Consider the following 16456-nt stretch of genomic DNA (forward strand, 5'->3'; position numbering starts at 1 on the left):
ACACGAAATGGAGGAGGGTCAGGTAGAGGAGGTAGCACTTGGACATGTTTCTCCTCCACCCTATTCTCCCCTTGAGGAGAAACAGGAAAGAAATGATCACTCTCAAAGAAAGATACATCCATAGAAACATAGTATTTCCTAGAAGCAGGATCAAGACAACGATAACCCTTTTGAGAAGAAGAGTAGCCCAAAAAGGCACAAGGAATAGCATGAGAATCAAGTTTACCACGGGTGAGAAACAAGTTTTGAACAAAACAACGACAACCAAATACACAAATAGGGATAAAAAAGAGAGGAGCTGATAAGGGGCCTTGTACCCTAGCAAACGAGAGGGTATGTGGTTGATGAGATAGGTAGCACATAATATAGCATCCAATCAAAAACGTTTTGGAACATTCATGTGGATAAGTAACACAGGATCCACTTCAAGGAGATAGCGATTTTTTCTTTTTGCAATGAGGAGTTTTGGCACAAGAGCTATGGTGGACAGATCCACACGAAGTAATGAACTCTGTTGACGCTCGGGTTAGCCGAGGGCAACATGGTGAATTTACTCCTAAGATCTAGGGCAGAACCGAGGGTTCTGGGCTCTAGGGACTAATGAGGCCGAGGGCTAGTGACCGAGGTGGGTAGGCTTTAGGAACTGATGCCGAGGCGAGGCTCCCTACTGGTGTGTACAAGGCGTCCGAGAGAGCCTAGTGTGAATGCCCTGCAAGGGAGAAGATGTCAAAGGCCTCGGGTGAGGACCCGAGGTGAAGACACCGACAGTCAAGTTAGTATCCACACACAAGGCAGGTAGAAGTAAGTCCGATGTGGGAGCACTTGGACGAGGTCACTAGTAGGCACTAGGTCCCCAATAATGAGAATACCAAGATTCTTTTTGGTTCCAGATCGTTTACCTAGTGGGAGTTATCTCGTATTTATACTTGGGGCCACTTGGAGGTAGTTGAAGTTGAATAGCCCAGATTCGAGTTGTACGAGGATGAAACGTGGTCATCCACTTAGAGTAGCCCTGTATGCTCCACAATTGGTCCCAATCAACGTCTATTGGCTGGACATGTGTCGGCCTAGTATTGGCCCAACCAAATGCGCCTACATCATTTGCCCTCCACTCCCGAGGTGGAGGTGGAGGGGGAGGTGGAGGTGGAGGTCTAGATGGGGCTTCGGCTTCAGATTCGGCTTCGGCCGATGGGAGTGTCACTGGATGTTGGTAGGCACCATCGGGTTCATTTGGCGAAGGGTACCCTGTAGTGGCATCACATCCATTTCGCTCATGCTTTCGTTCGATCACTATTCGTCGGAGAAGGGTGAAGTTGTAGGGAACTCGGCTCTAGCTAGGGAAGCCGAGCAAGAAGGGCTCGAAAAAGTCGAGCCCATGTTTTATCCCTCGTGATGATCGGCTTGGAGTCGTGCACAGTACGGTTTCTATGGGTTAATACGCTGGGACTGTGCCCGATACGGGTCGAGTGCGAGGAGTCTTCCATAGGGGAGATGGGACTTTGGGTGAATCAGACCAATGTGCCCAAACCGGTGGACTGTAGCGAACGGACCTATCGGTTCTCCTAGTGTCGTTTCGTCTCCCCGAGGGTAGGTGTCGGGTTTCACTCCGCGGATGGGTTACGAAGGCGGAGGCCTTATGTCCGTTGGATCCAGTAGGATTCGGGCCATCCGTTCTTCTATAAATAGGGGCCTTAGTTGCATTTTTCTTCGTCATTTGTCTCTAGTCGCCCTTGCTGTTGAGTGACTTCTGCTCCTAGAGCTTTTGGCTAGTTCACTTCTCTTAGTTACCTTTAGCCTTCATTTGTCTTAGGTAACACTTCGCTCCGATGTCTTATTTTGATTCTAGCCCCAAGTTTATGAACTTCGGAAGGGAGATCCCCTCTAACTCCTACTCCACTTAGTTCCAACTTGGGACCGTTGGCAGCCGAGGTCTCTCATCAGCGAGGGGTGATGTGCTGAGGGAGAGGGTAGCCTCCGGGGGCGCCGAGGGCAGCCATCGAGGCAATGACCCTCCCTATGAAAGTGCCATGTTTGTGACGTTGAGGGAGCCTGAGGGGTTCCCCTAGAACGAGGGGGAGCCGGTCCTAGAAACCAGCCTTGGGGCGGTAGCCGAATACGCTGCCCGAGGGGTGACCTTGGGTCGTTTGCAGTTCGAAATTTGATAGCGCTTTGGACGTGGACTAGGTTAAATCTCTAGCCAAGTGATACCACATACCTCGGTCCTATACACTTAGGGTACTCGGCGTTGGTGACCGATCGACTCTCGAGGAAGGGGAGATTTGTGTTTATCAACACTTTAGTTTGGCCTTAGGTTTCCCTTTCATCCCTTGATTTCTGAGTTGTTGAAGTGGTACGGGATCACCATCAACCAGTTTGTCCCCAACGCCCGTAGAACCATAATAGCCATGTTTGTAGTGTCCCGGCTTCGGGATGTAGAGTTGACGTTGAAGTTGTTCCGTGCCATGTTCATGCCAAGGATGAAGGGATGGGATATCCATCATATGGACGCCCAAATCTTGCGGAATGGGAAGGGAGAATTTCAAAAAAAATTCTCTCATCATTGCTGGGAATTGAATTCCCTATTTTAGAAAAACATATTTTTTCAAGGATCAATCTTGAACCAAGAACCAAACCAGATCTGAACCAAGAAGGTAGGAAAGAGGTTTACCTGATACAGAGAAATACTTTCTCTCAATGGAGGTGTTCACGCCCAAGGGAGGACCCAAAGACTGTTCCCACTGAAGATGGCGCAGTGCAGGATGGAGTAGAATCAACAGTGTTCTTCCCAAGAACTAAATCGTTCGCAAGAATCAACAGGTTGGCTCGTGAGTACAGCTCCAATCAATCTTTTCCCAAAAGAATGATATCAAGATCTAATCTTGATTTCTCCCAAGAATTTGGAGATCGAACTAGGGTTATGGCGGCGGCAGGAAGGAGGCGGCAAGAAAGAATTTCTGCAGAGGTTGCAGAAAATTTTCTTCTATGATTTCATCTTTGAAGAGAACTGAACATCAATCTCTAAAGGCTGCCGCCCCCTCCTCTTTTTATATCCTTAAAGGGATCAGCTCCTAATCCCATTAGGAGTTGCTGATCCAAATCATATTTGGATCAGAAGTCACTTTAAGTGATAAGGGAGAACCCTTATCTTATCTGCATATTAAATCAGCCATCTCCTAATCTTATCAGGAGGCTTCCAAATCTAAATCTTCTTTAGATCTTGGACTCTCTAAGAGGATAGGGTTAAGGCCCAATCCTATCAGCTGATCCATCCCAGAATTCGCCCCTTAATTAACTGATCAAATCAGCCTAGTTTGAAAGAGGCTTTAGGCCCATTTAAGGTTATGTACTCACTTAGCCTTCCAAACTGCTGCCCAATTGGGCTTTCTTGTATGGCGTGGGACCCAAACATTGATCTACACATCAACCACATGGGTTCAGCCCAACCTTTGTCACAAGGCCTGGCCGAATACACTGTTATGGACAGTGCACCCCTGAAACCCATCTCATGGGCTCTATGTGAAAGATTGGTAGGATCCATCTACTGGACGCCATGAAGGGTGCGAAATGGGTGGGCGAATTTCAAAAATTTCCTACCTTCTCCCAACTGGGAATCATATTCCCTAAATTTAGAATACAATATTCAAGGATTCTCCTGGAACCATAATCAAACCAGATCTGAACCAAAAGGGAACAGGAAGGATTATACCTGATCCGGAGAAACAATATCTCCCAAAGTTGGTGTTCACGCCCAAAGAAGATGCCAAGATCCGCTCCTGCTGAAGATGACACGGCTGTTGATGGAACGGAACCAGCAGGGTGTGTCCTACACACTGGATCCTTCGCAAGAACCCACTGGAAACTCTGAACACTGAATCATTTTCAGTCTTTTCTGCAAGACTGATGTCAAGAACTGATTTCTTGACTTCTTTCTCCTACAAAGATCGAATCTTGCAAGAGGGGTTGGCGGCGGCTGGAGGAGGACTCCTGGGACGAAGATGTCTGAACAACTTTTCTTCTCTCTGGAGTTTTGAGATCTAATCTCTGTATATGGAGAAGACTTTCTTCTCTCTTGAAAAAAAAAACTTGGTTCGAAATCTGGTATGTTCGAATCCTTATTTTCTCCTCCTTTCTTCTTGATTAAGAAATCCTCCTAATTAGGAGTTATCCCAATCCAAATCAATATTTGAATAGGGGATAATCTTAATCCTATTTGCAGATTAAGTTAATTTACTCCTGATCTTATCAGGAGGTTATCAGATTCAAATCTGATTTGAATTTAGTCTCCCAGAGTGGATAAGGTCAAAAGCCCAATCCTTTTTACTAACATTAATCTCAGATTCGCCCCATAGATGGGTGATTATATCAGCCCAGCTCGTGATGGGCTTTTGGCCCATTAAGTGTTCAGTGTTTAACTAGTTTCCAATCTGCTGCCCAGTTGGGCTTCTTTGTATGGCGTGGGACCCAATCATTGATCTACACACCAGCCACATGGGTTCAGCCCAGCTTTTATTACAAGGCCTAGCCGAATTCACTGAAAAACTCAGTGACACCCTTGAGCCCATCACATGGACCCTATGGGCCCAACACTTACATTAAGTGGTCCTTGGGCCAAGCCATCTTATAAAAACCCAGGGACTGTGGGCAGGTGCAAGATTAGCCCATCAGGTATTATCCTAAATGGTCTTACACTTAACCTCTCAGCCCTTAATGATCAAGTACTGCCCGATAAGAGAAGACCTCTCCCTCGGCTGCAAGGAACAGTGCCACACTCTCTACTCACATGGATCCCGGGAATTAAAACCTTTTTGCAAATCTTTTGAAACCGTACATATACATTTATATATATATATATTTATATTAATTTTTGCAAAACAAAATTCCAACGATTGAAATCAACTGCCGGCAGTTTGGTTTCATCAGAGAGAGTGCATTCTCGATCATTACCATTGTCCGACAAAGGGGCTGATTCTGTCACTATGGTCACTCACTCAGATGAATTCTGAGATTGCCCCAACATGTCCAGGTTTTGACCCCCACTAAGGATCTCACTGATTGACATATCAAAGACAGCCCGATTCGACACCTAGTGAAGTGTCATAATCGAGTCCAGGGGTTAGGTGTAATTTTCCAGTTTTGCCCATCTGTCTCCAAGGTCTAGGGCAATACTAGAAATCTGGTCCGGTTCAAGGGTTCAAGCAATCCCATACTGCATGCGCCTTGGGTCTTACCCTGATGGCCGAGACAAGCCATCCCAACACTTGGTGGCACATCAGTATCAGCCTTGGCAGGATAAATCTCCCCAAACTTATCCAATGGCTGTGAACATTTAAAACCAACACTAGTCTCTATAAGTGTCCAGTTATAGGGTCTTACACAGCAATATACCAAACAACATGAATCAAACATGTACTTTATTTATTTACACTAAATGTCAAAAGTACATCAAATTGGATTGAAGCTAAGGGCATACAAAACTGTCTAACACTATGGGCCCAGCACTTACCCTAAGTGGTCCCTGGGCCAAGCCACCTTGTAACACCTAGGAACTGTGGGCAGATGCAAGATTAGCCCATCAGGTGTTATCCTCAACGGTCTTACACTTAACCTCTCAGCCTATAATGATCAAACACTGCCCGACAAGAGAGGACCTCTCCCTTGGCTGCAAGGAACAGTGTTGCACTCTCTACTTCCATGGATCCCGGGAATTAAAACCTTTTGCAAATCATTTTGAAACCATAACATATATAAAATATATATATATATATATATATATATATATATATATATATATCTGCATATAAATATATTTTGCAAAACAAAATCTCAACAATTGAAATCGGCTGCCGGCAATCTTGGTGTCCATCAGAGAGAGTGCATCCCCGATCAATACTTTTGTCCGACAAAGGGGCTGATTCTGTCACTATGATCACCCACTCAGATGAATTCTCGGACTGTCCCAACATACCCAGGTTTTGACCCCCGCTAAGGATCTCACTGATTGGCATATCAAAGACAGCCCAATCCGACACTTAGTGCAGTATCATAATTGAGTTTAGGGGTCAGGTGTAACTTTCCTGTTTTGCCCATCAATCTCCAAGGTCCAGGGCAATATTGGAAATCTGGTCCGGTTCAAAGGTTCAATTAATCCTACACTGCATGTGCTTCAGGTCTCACCCTGGTGGCTGAGACAGGCCACCCCAACAATTGGTAGCACACTAGTGTCAGCCTTGGCAGGTTAAATCTCCCCAGACTTATCCAACGGCTGTGAACATTCTAAACTAACACGAGTCTCATTAAGTGTCCAGTTTAAGGGTATTACACAGAAAACATACCATGGGAACATGAATCAAATATGTAATTTTATTCATTTACAATAAATTTATAAGGTACATCTTTCTGATTGAAGCTAAGGGCATACAACTGTCTAACAGAGGAAGCACTCATTCGAGGCCGACATGTACTATCTTTAACCTCGGAGGGGTAAACCTATTGACAACCCCTCGTCCGTCCATAAATGAAAGGGCAAATTTTTCTACGTTTCTTGCTCCGAAGGTTGGTCGTTCAGGTCGAGGTGGGGGGAAGCCTGTACGACGGCCGAGAGGTGTGCTCCCCCGCTTTGGAACAAGGAGGCCGCTGCCATAGCCCACCTACTTGCGGGCCAAGCCCTTGGTGGAGGTGGATCTCCCTTTGGTGTTTGCGGGGCTCAGCCTTGCTCCCATCAGTAGGAGAGGTCTTGTAGTCTTTTAACACGTTTGCTTTGTCTTCAGCTTTCTAACTATTTTCTGTTTGCTTGCAGAGGTTCCCATGGATGCCAAAAGGATGTTGTTGGAGAGCGTTTGTGCAGAAAAGAAAGGCCGAGGTGGCAGTACGCCCGAGGGGAAGATGCCGAGGAGGCCTGCCGATGAAGCACTTGTGAGGGGCGAACAGGTGCTCATCCCCACCACGGAGGTCAACCCGCAACAAGTCCCTGCCGGCCGAGGGGATCGAGGGAAGAGGCCGACTATGTGCGGAAGGAAGAGGCTGGCCGGCGTGTAACACGGGCCTCCACCGAAGAAGCTGGCGCACAAGGAACACCCTATTGTGGGCGTAGGGGTGAGGAGACCGACAAAGGGTTGTCCAGTCGGGCCTTCGTCCGCCTTGACATCAACGCAAGACCCAGTCGAGGAGGAAGAGTGTCTTAGCTGGTTTTTCCGTCCCTAGTGGCAGGTCCGAGAGGGGGATTCCATAAATGAGGAGGGGGTCGGCAAGGCCCTAATGAGTGGAGTGGTCCCTCTGAGGGACTGATATGTCATGATGCAGACTGACCCCATGCTCGTTCTTGACAAGGGTCTCACCTTCCTGGCCAAGGTAAGCTTCCTCTCTCGTACTTTGCCATTTCTTGGATTTTGTTTGTTTTACTGACAATGCTTGGTGCAGGTCTATCGTCGCTTCGTTAGTTTAGGGGACAGAGTGGAGCTCTTTCACAATCACAACAGAGAGCAGAGAGTAGAAGCTTGAAAAGGAGAACGAGAAACTTCAACTGAGGGTGGCCTCAGCAGAGAGCAGCCGGGACAAGGCTATCTCGACTTTGAAGGAAGAGAAGCATCTCTGACAAATGCTGGAGGACGATTTGAAGGCTGAGCAAGCTCAGCTTGGCTGCACATGAGAGGTCCTGAAGAGGTCCGAGGAGGAATGGGCTTGCTTCGACAGAGTTGCATTGGAGGCCTAGAAGCGGGCAGAGGATGCCGAGGCACAGGTGGCAGAGGCAGACGGGGGAATAACAGAAGTGCCTTGCTAACTATGTGTCTGAGACCTACCTAGAAGGCATCAAGGACAACAAGAAGGCAATTCTGAAGGTGATTCTGGACTTCAAGGTGGACGAGCTGCAAGTGTACACGAATTCCTCTACTCTTGAAGAGCCTGCCAAGGTCCCTGATGAGACTACTGGTGGTGTCGAGGAATCCTAGGGACTTGATGAGAACATGCGTTGGGACTTGAGTTGAAGAGAAACTTTACATTATACATTCATTGCTTGGCCATCAAGGTTTACATTTACTGATAGTACATCTGGAGGTTCTCCGAGTTCCACGTCCGAGGGACGGGTCTTCAATCTAAGTGCTCAAGGCAAAAGGTACCGAGGCCGACTACTTGCTTAACTCTATAGGGGACCAGTTAGGGTCAAGATTACCTACACTGAGCTCGGGGACCATAACTTTCCTGAGGATGAGGTCTCCTTCTCGGTAGTGTATTTCCTTTACCCTCGAGTTGTAGTAGTGGACCACCTGTTGTTGGTAGGCAGCCACCTTGATTTGTGCTTGTTCTCGGGCTTCTTCCAACAGGTCTAAGTTCGTTCTAAGTGCTTCACTATTCTCGGCTTCATCGTACGATTCGATCCGGAGCCTTGGTTGGTCAATCTCTACTGGTATAACTGATTCAGTACCATAAGTTAGGCCGAACGGGGGTCTCTCCCATGATCGCCCGAGGTGTGGTCTGATGTGCCCATAGGACCCTATTCAGTTCGTCAGCCCATAGGCCTTTTGCTCGGTCAAGCCTGGTCTTCAATCCGTCCAAAATGGTCCTGTTGGTGACCTCGGCTAGGCCGTCTGTTTGGGGATAGCCTACCGAGACTGCTACTTGATGCCGAGGGAGGCGAAACGACAAATGATATTCTTCCAAAAGAAGCTCTGGATTGCTCGACTTGTAATGGTAGCCAGGCGTTCGACTTCGACCCACTTAGTAAAGTAGTCGACATCGATGACGAGGTATTTCTTGCCCCCCGTTGCTTGGGAGAAGGGGCCGAGGAGGTCCATTCCCCATTTGGCAAAGGGCCAAGGGCTGCTGAGGGCCGAAAGTGTTGTGGCTGGCCGATGGCATAAGGTGGCGTGCCTCTAGCATTTGTCACATCTTTGTACTAGCCCAGCTACGTCCTTCTGGAGCGTCGGCCAAAAATACCCTTGCTTTAGTGCTCTTTGAGCTAAGGTTCTGCAATCGAGGTGATTTCCACAAACATTTTCGTGAATTTCTCGAAGTGCATACTCGTCGTCCTCCTGACAGAGGCATTGGAGGTAGGGTAGGGTGAATGACCTATACAAATTTCCTTCGAGCAGAGTGTAATGGGCTGCCTGACGTCAAAATCTCTTGGCTTCATTCCTATCGTCCGGCAGTTGCTTGGTCAAGAGGAAGTTGATGATGGGGTCCATCCATGACGGCTCGACTTCTACCGGGAAGACCTGTGCTTCTTCTATGGAAGGCCGAGGTAGTTTTTCTATGCGAACTGTGTGGCCGAGGGCTGCATCCGAGGTGCTTGCCAACTTAGAAAGAGCGTTGGCACTCGTAATTTCGGCTCGTGGGACTTTTTGTAGAGAAGAGTCAGAAGTGGTGAGCTAGCTCTTGAACTTTGGCGAGGTATTTGGCCATGCTTTGTTATCTGGCCTCGTACTTGTTGTTGATTGGATTCACCACAAGTCACGAGTCGCTGAAGACTTCGATATACTGGGAATTAAGGTCCTTGGCAAGCTGCAATCCGGCTAGGAGGGCTTCATACTCGGCTTCATTGTTGGATGTTGGGAAGTCAAACCTCAGTGCGTACTCTATTACAACATTATTTGGGGTGAGAAGGACAAGGCCTGCTCCACTTCACCTAGCGTAGGACAACCCATTAACAAAGAGTTTCCACATTAGCTGAGCTTCCTCATCCGGTCGATTCCCTTCTATTTCATTTTCGGGGGCTCAGCGGAGGGCTCGGCTGAAGGTGCATTCTGCTACAAAATTCGTCAAGGCTTGTGCTTTGATTGCGGGCCTCGGCTGGTATTGGAGGTTAAACTCTAGGAGCTCGACGGCCCACTTAGTTAAACATCCCAAGGACTCGGGTTTGGTGAGGACAGCTTTAAGGGGCTGGTTCGTCAGGACTGCAATAGTATGGGCTTGAAAGCACGGCTTGGGCTTTCTGGCCGAGACTACAAGGGCAAAGGACAACTTCTCCACCTCGGGATACCTAGTTTCAGTGTCACAAAGAACCTTACTGACATAGTATATCAGCTTTTGTGTCTCGTCCTCTTTTACCAGGACTAAGTTAACGGCTTCGTCCCTGGCCGATAGGTGCAAATATAAGATTTCTCCTGTTGTAGGTTGAGCGAGGAGGGGGGTGAGGTGAGGTATGCCTTCAGTTCGTCAAAAGCATGCTGACATGCTGACTCTCCTTCGTCCACTGAAAATATTTTAGTTTCTTAATGGCTTGGAAGAAGGGAAGGTAGCGGTCGGCTGACTTTGATATGAAGCAATTGAGGGCAGCTACCTGACCGGTAAGTCTTTGGGTCTCCTTCACTGACCAAGGTGGTGCCATATCCAATATGGCATGTACCTTGTCAAGGTTAGCCTCAATGCCTCTTTGAGTGACGACGAAGCCTAAGAACTTGCCCGAGGTGATGCCAAAGATACACTTACTAGGGTTAAGTTTCATATTGAATCTTCGCAAGGTATCAAAGGTCTCGGCCAGGTCCGAGGTGTGTGTTTTAGCTTTCATGCTCTTTACCACCATATCATCCATGTAGGCTTCAACGTTTCTCCCCATCTGGTTTTTGAATACTTTGTTGATGAGGCATTGGTAGGTAGCTCCCATGTTCTTGAGGCCAAAGGCCATCACCTTGTAGCAGTAGGTACTGTGCTCGGTGATGAATGAGGTCTTCTCATCTTTAGGGTGCATCTTGATCTGGTCATATTCGGAGAAGGCATCCATGAAGCTAAGTAGCTCGTACCCTGCAGTGGCGTCGATGAGGTGGTCTATCCTTGGCAAAGGAAAACTGTCCTTAGGGCAAACTTAGTTAAGGTCTGTGAAATCAATACAGATTCGTCATTTCCCATTAGTTTTCTTTACGAAAACCAAATTTGACAGCTAGTTTGGGTAATGTACCTCTCAGATGAAGCTGGTGTCAAGTAGCTTGTCAATTTCCTTTCCTATGGCCTTCCAACGCTCCGGTGCAAAGTTCCTCTTCTTTTGCTGTAGTGGCCTAGAGCTCGGGTCCACACTCAGCCTGTAAGTAATGACCAAAGGTTCATTAACGGGCATATCAGCGGCGGACTAAGCAAAGACGTCAACATTAGTTTTTGAGGAAACTTATTAGTTCGGATAGGCTTTCTGGGGGAAGGTTGGACCCGACGTGGACTGTCTTTTCGGGCTCAGCCTCGTCCAAGGGAGCCGAGATGAGGTCCTTGGCCGGTTGGCCTTGGCTTTCTAGCTCCTCCTTGAGGTTAAGGCCCTCCAATGGTAGTGCTTCCTTATTCTTGCCCTTTAGTGCTACCACATAGCACTGGCGGGTGGCTTGTTGATCCCCTCGAACGACTCTGATGCCGTGTTCGGTGGGGAACTTGAGGGCGAGGTGGTAGGAGGACATGGCTGCCTTGAGTGCGTGGAGGGTCGGCCTCCCCATGATTGTGTTGTAGGGCGAGCCAATCCTCACAACTAGGAACTCATTCATCCACGTCATCTGTCGTGGTTCAGCCCCTATTGTGACAGGTAGGGTGATTCTTCCCTCCGGTCTAACCACGATTCCGGAGAAGCCAACAAGTGGGACGTCAGTAGGTTGGACGCGCTCAGGCACTAGCTTCATCTTCTCAAATGCTTCGTAGAAGAGGATGTTAGCCGAGGAGCCACTGTCGACTAGGATCCTCTTCACCATGAAGTTGGCGATGACAGCTGAGATCACAAGGGTGTCATCATGGGGGATTGTGACCCCCTTCAAGTCCTCGTCTGTGAAGGTGAGGGCTTCCTGATGCTTCGGCTTTTGGGGGGTAGGTTCCTAGATGTTCAACTGCCTGGCATAGGTCTTGCAGGCCGAGGCCAAGGCCCCACCTGATGCCATGCCCCCAACAATGATGTCGATGATGTCGGCTGCTTGCTAGTGTTGTTGCTGCCGCTGCTGGGAGGACGAGGCACCAGGCTTGCCTCTGACAAACTAATTAAGGTGTCCGCGGCGGATGAGGGACTATATTTCGTTCTTCAATTCATAACAGTCCTCGGTATCGTGGCTGGTGCTGTGGTGATACCTGCAGCATTTCTTCGGATTTCCCTTCTTGGGGTTCCTCTTTATCTTCTCTGGCCACTTCATATAATTCTCCTCGCCAACCTGCATCAATATCTGGGTCTGGGTGGAGTTGAGTGGCGTGTATTGACTGTAATCCAGGGCCGAGGCCAATGGCTTCTTGCTGCTGTTGTTGTGGTGGTCTCCGCTCTTCCTTTTCTTCTCTGGGGGTCCATTGTGACGCTCGGCTTCCCTCTCTTGGTTGTCTCCATGGGCCAGTTCCACAGTTCAGTCAAAAAAGGGTTTTAGGAACACCACACACATATAAGGAGACAGTTCAGAAGTTAGGCAACCCTTATATATACCCTTTCATCAATTACTTGAGCACACAGCTACTATAATTCCCCACAAAACATTGGCAACCCACTGTCACACAGTCACAGGGCATTCATACCTACACCACCCAGCTGTCTGGGTACAAGAAACAGGATCACTCGATCCACAGTTCTAAATAAAAACACCACAGTGGTTGCAGGTCATCCAGACCTCCAAAAAAAAACCCTTACTGGGTACAAGAAAGGATCACACGATCCACACAATTGAGAATTCCTGCCTTCACAGCATCAGAGTTCCCTTCTTTTAGTATTTCTTGGCACACAACTAAGAAAGACGGGAAGAGAACCTAGGAGAAAAGCCCTTCAGATCAATCCAATCCACTCCCTAATCAGATTCGATCCACAACAGATGAGAAACTGAGAGACTTAGGAAGAAGAAACTAAGAGGGCTTTTATCACACTGTTTCTAACCCCAGAAAGCCCGCTCTGATACCATGTTTTATGGGTTAAAAATATCAGAGAAACAGAACCAGAAAAGGAGAAGAAAGGAGAGAAAAGAGAAGAGAGACGAAGAGAATTCTAGGGTCAAAAAGTTATGACTGGCAGCCCAGTCATTAGTATTTATATCAGGGCATCTCAACTAATAATAAAAGAAAGGAAAAAGACAAGAATGCCCTCTGCGGCACTAAAGAACAGGAAAAAAAAGAATTAAAAAGGAGGCTGACTAACTAACTAACTGTTTTCAACAATATTAATTTTTTTCTAATACATGCAAGTAATTGTTTTGTATCTTGATGCATTTTATCATCCTATAGTGTTTGTTGGTTATTCTGTTCATTTTTGCTTGATCTCATAGTCATTCACTTAATATATGTTGCTTTTAAGATAATCTTGGCCTTTAGTCATGCTCTCCCTACTTCTTCTTTGTCCATGCTCCCTATGACATGCATTCTCTTCTACCAACATTTTATTATCTACCTTAGGATCTTGAGATTCAAAAGCCTTTCTAGAGAAATACTTATAAAATGAATGGCTTCTTCATAATAAGTTGTTTGGTAAATATTTTTTTAAGAACGGATTTTACACACCCATAAAGGTCTGAGAGGTGCATTAGTCATTTAAAACATTAGGACTATGAGAGTAGTTTAGGTATTTAAATGGAGTCTTAATGTTACAATTTCAGTACATGTTGAACTTTTCTGTTGTGGAAGCCAAAATCTAGAAGCAGCAATTTTCTGGCTTCTGCTTTTGAAGAAAAAAATGACTCAGAGCAATCCCAAACAAGGCTTATTAGTTTATTGCATCAGTTTGTGTAATACTTGTTTTTTCTATCTTGCTAGGTCATTTGGTATCAATGCATTGTCTGGAAACATCCCGGCGGAGCTTGGAAAGCTTACAGAACTGAGATTACTGTAAGGCTTGGACCTCTCTCCCCCCTCCCCCTCTCTATCAAAATGTTACAATGGGCTACTTCATCCAACCGAGACAGTATACACGTCTGCACACTTTCTGGTTCACTCATTGAATGCTTCTTATATAAATTGGTAATTGTAAAGAGACTGGGCCGAATGGGTCCTAACATCCTCTCTCGTAATATCTTTTATTTTATTGTTGATGGGCCACACTTAATGGGCCTGTTATTTATTCTTGTTTTATTCTCTTTATGTAACTGTCAAGCTGGCCGCCCACTTAAGGGCATTCTTGTCATCATCTATTTTTTAGATCTTAATAAAATAGGGTTAGAGGAGAATGGAGATTAATTTTGACTCCTTCTCTTACCTCTACTTTTCGCCATCTTCTTCTCTTGTATATCTGTTCAGACATTTTCTTTACTTCTTCTAATCCCTAAATTTGTTCTTGATATTTGAGGACTGATTTACATATTGGTATCATAGCAGGTTTAGTTCTTCTTTCTTTTTCTTCGTTCCCATACACTCTAAAATCAAGAGAGTGTATGGAGAGATAGGTTCTCTATAGTATAGAGGATCACTTGCCTAGTTGGTAGAGGGTTTGGAGAGTTTAGATCTGATTGGATTTTGCCAAGAAGCGGTGCTGTTCTGCTGCTGCCCGAAATCCTAGCCAACTAGAGATTTTCGAGGTTACCAGGAAAGGTGAAGCTTGGGTGTGGCACTCTATGCTTGGAAGGTGTCTCGTGACTATTAAAGGAGGGCAGTTCAGGTTTGGAAGAGTTTGGGTTGGTCTGGCAGGTGCGGCTGCATCTTCTCTCTTCCTCCCAACAGTTGGACGAAGTAAAACCCTAGTTTTTCAAGCACCCAAGTTCTGGTTTGACTTCAAGTAAGTTTATATAGACAAAATTTCTGGTTCTTTGTTTTTCGTTTGATTGATGGAGACATACGGAAGTGAGTTCAAGCAAGTGCCGGTTTCTGGCCTTGGCTCAGTAGATTCCGTTTTGACTGGTGTAACCACAATCAAGCTAGATGGAACAAATTTTCTTGCTTGGGCATAGTCTATAAGAATCTATGCCTGTAGTAGAGGAAAACTCGGGTATCTCATAGGCAGTAAGGTGAAACCGTAAGAGACAGACCCCGAATTTGAAATATGGATGCAAGAGAACTATACTGTCATAGGATGGTTGGTCAACTCTATGCAACCTCATATAAGCCAACACTATCTATGGATGTCTTCGGCTAAGGAGATATGGGACAGTGTTACTGAGACCTATTCACAGAAATTGAATGTAGCCAGAGCTTATAAGTTGAAAGGTGATGTGAAGAACCTGAGACAGGGGGAGAAAGAGTGTAGCAATCTACTACTCTATATTGAAATCCCTATGGCAGGAAATTGATGTTATGGAGATAGTGGTATGGGAGAGTAAGAAGGATGCTGAAATGTATAGAAAGCTGGTGGAGAGAAATAGGGTGTTTGAATTTCTCACTGGACTCAACCCTGAGTTTGACATTATTAGACAAAATATCTTGGCCAGAGATGAGGTTACTCTTTCACAGGCGTATGCTATGATAAGTAGTGAGGAGAGTAGGCGGCAGGTTCAGTTGCAGAGTCCACCTATAAAACATTTTGCACATGCAGGAATGAAGCCAAAGGGCCCTACTGAGAAAAGAGAACAGATGTGTGAATATTGCAAGAAACCGAGACATACAAAGGACACCTGCTGGAAGCTTCATCCTGAGATTTTCCCTGATAGGTTTAACAATAACAATAACTCTAAGAAGGGCAGTCAGGTAAGAAAACCTAAGACTGCTAATGTTGCTACAGTACCTAAAGGGGGAAGTAAGGAGAGTGAAGAGAAATCAACCATTGAGCAGCTGGCTGCAATGAAGCTGGATTTTGAAAAGTATGGGAGGCTCCTAAATCACTTGGAAGCTACGGTTTCTTCAGCTCACCTTTCCAACAACACATCATCTTCATCGGCAGGTATTCGTGCTTCTGCAAATCATGCTTCAGTTTAGGTAATCATAAAATCCCTTGGATTATTGATTTTGGTGCATCAGACCATATGACCAGCCTGTCTAATCTTTTTGCTCATATCACCTTCTCTCTGGGAAAGAGAAAATATCTCTTGCCGATGGGTCCCTTGCCCCCATCTCTGGTAAAGGTGATATAAAGACCTTTGACACCCTTTTCTTATCCTCTGTCCTTCATGTCCTTAAACTTAACACAAACCTTTTATTTGTTAGTAGCTTAACAAAATCCATGAATTGTAGCATAACCTTCTTTCCCACTCATTGTGTTTTTCAGGACTTGCAGTCTCATAGGATGATTGGGAGTGGCCATGAGGCGAACGGAATATACTTGCTAGACAACCGGATCAAGCTTTGGGACCACCTCATGGAGTTGCCTTAGAGTCAGTTGTGTCAGAATCTGTTAACAAAATTTTATTATGTCACCTTCGGTTTGGTCACTTGTCTTTTTTTGCTTTGAGTCATCTGTTCCCAGATATGTTTAAAGGAGTATCTTTACCGAGTCTTCATTGTGAGTCATGTTAATTGGCAAACAATTGTAGACATTCCTATTTAATTAGCAATAAAAGATCTCTTTTTCCTTTCCATATTGTTCACTCTGATGTGTGGGGGCCATATCATATGCCAACCATGGGGGGTTACAGGTACTTTATCCTTTTTATTAATGATTATTCACGTTACACTT

At 46.0% G+C, this 16456-nt stretch overlaps 1 protein-coding gene across 14 annotated transcripts in view; it reads left to right on the plus strand.

Moving 5' to 3' along the window:
• The window catches only part of LOC148845484 (putative LRR receptor-like serine/threonine-protein kinase At1g56140), a 59383-nt gene that overhangs the window by 22689 nt on the left and 20238 nt on the right, over nt 1-16456 (plus strand). For 13 of the 14 annotated variants that reach the window (XM_088954264.1, XM_088954268.1, XM_088954265.1 and 10 more), the window contains one exon: nt 13672-13743. In XM_088954264.1, coding sequence (XP_088810390.1) covers nt 13672-13743 — 72 coding nt within the window. Of the gene's footprint in view, nt 1-13671; nt 13876-16456 lie in introns of all 14 variants that reach the window. The other variant, XM_088954273.1, reaches the window with a different exon arrangement.

The sequence above is a fragment of the Nelumbo lutea genome, chromosome 7 (genome assembly GCF_056320005.1).
Source record: "Nelumbo lutea isolate HS-2025 chromosome 7, American lotus-T2T, whole genome shotgun sequence".
Taxonomy (NCBI): Eukaryota; Viridiplantae; Streptophyta; class Magnoliopsida; order Proteales; family Nelumbonaceae; genus Nelumbo; species Nelumbo lutea.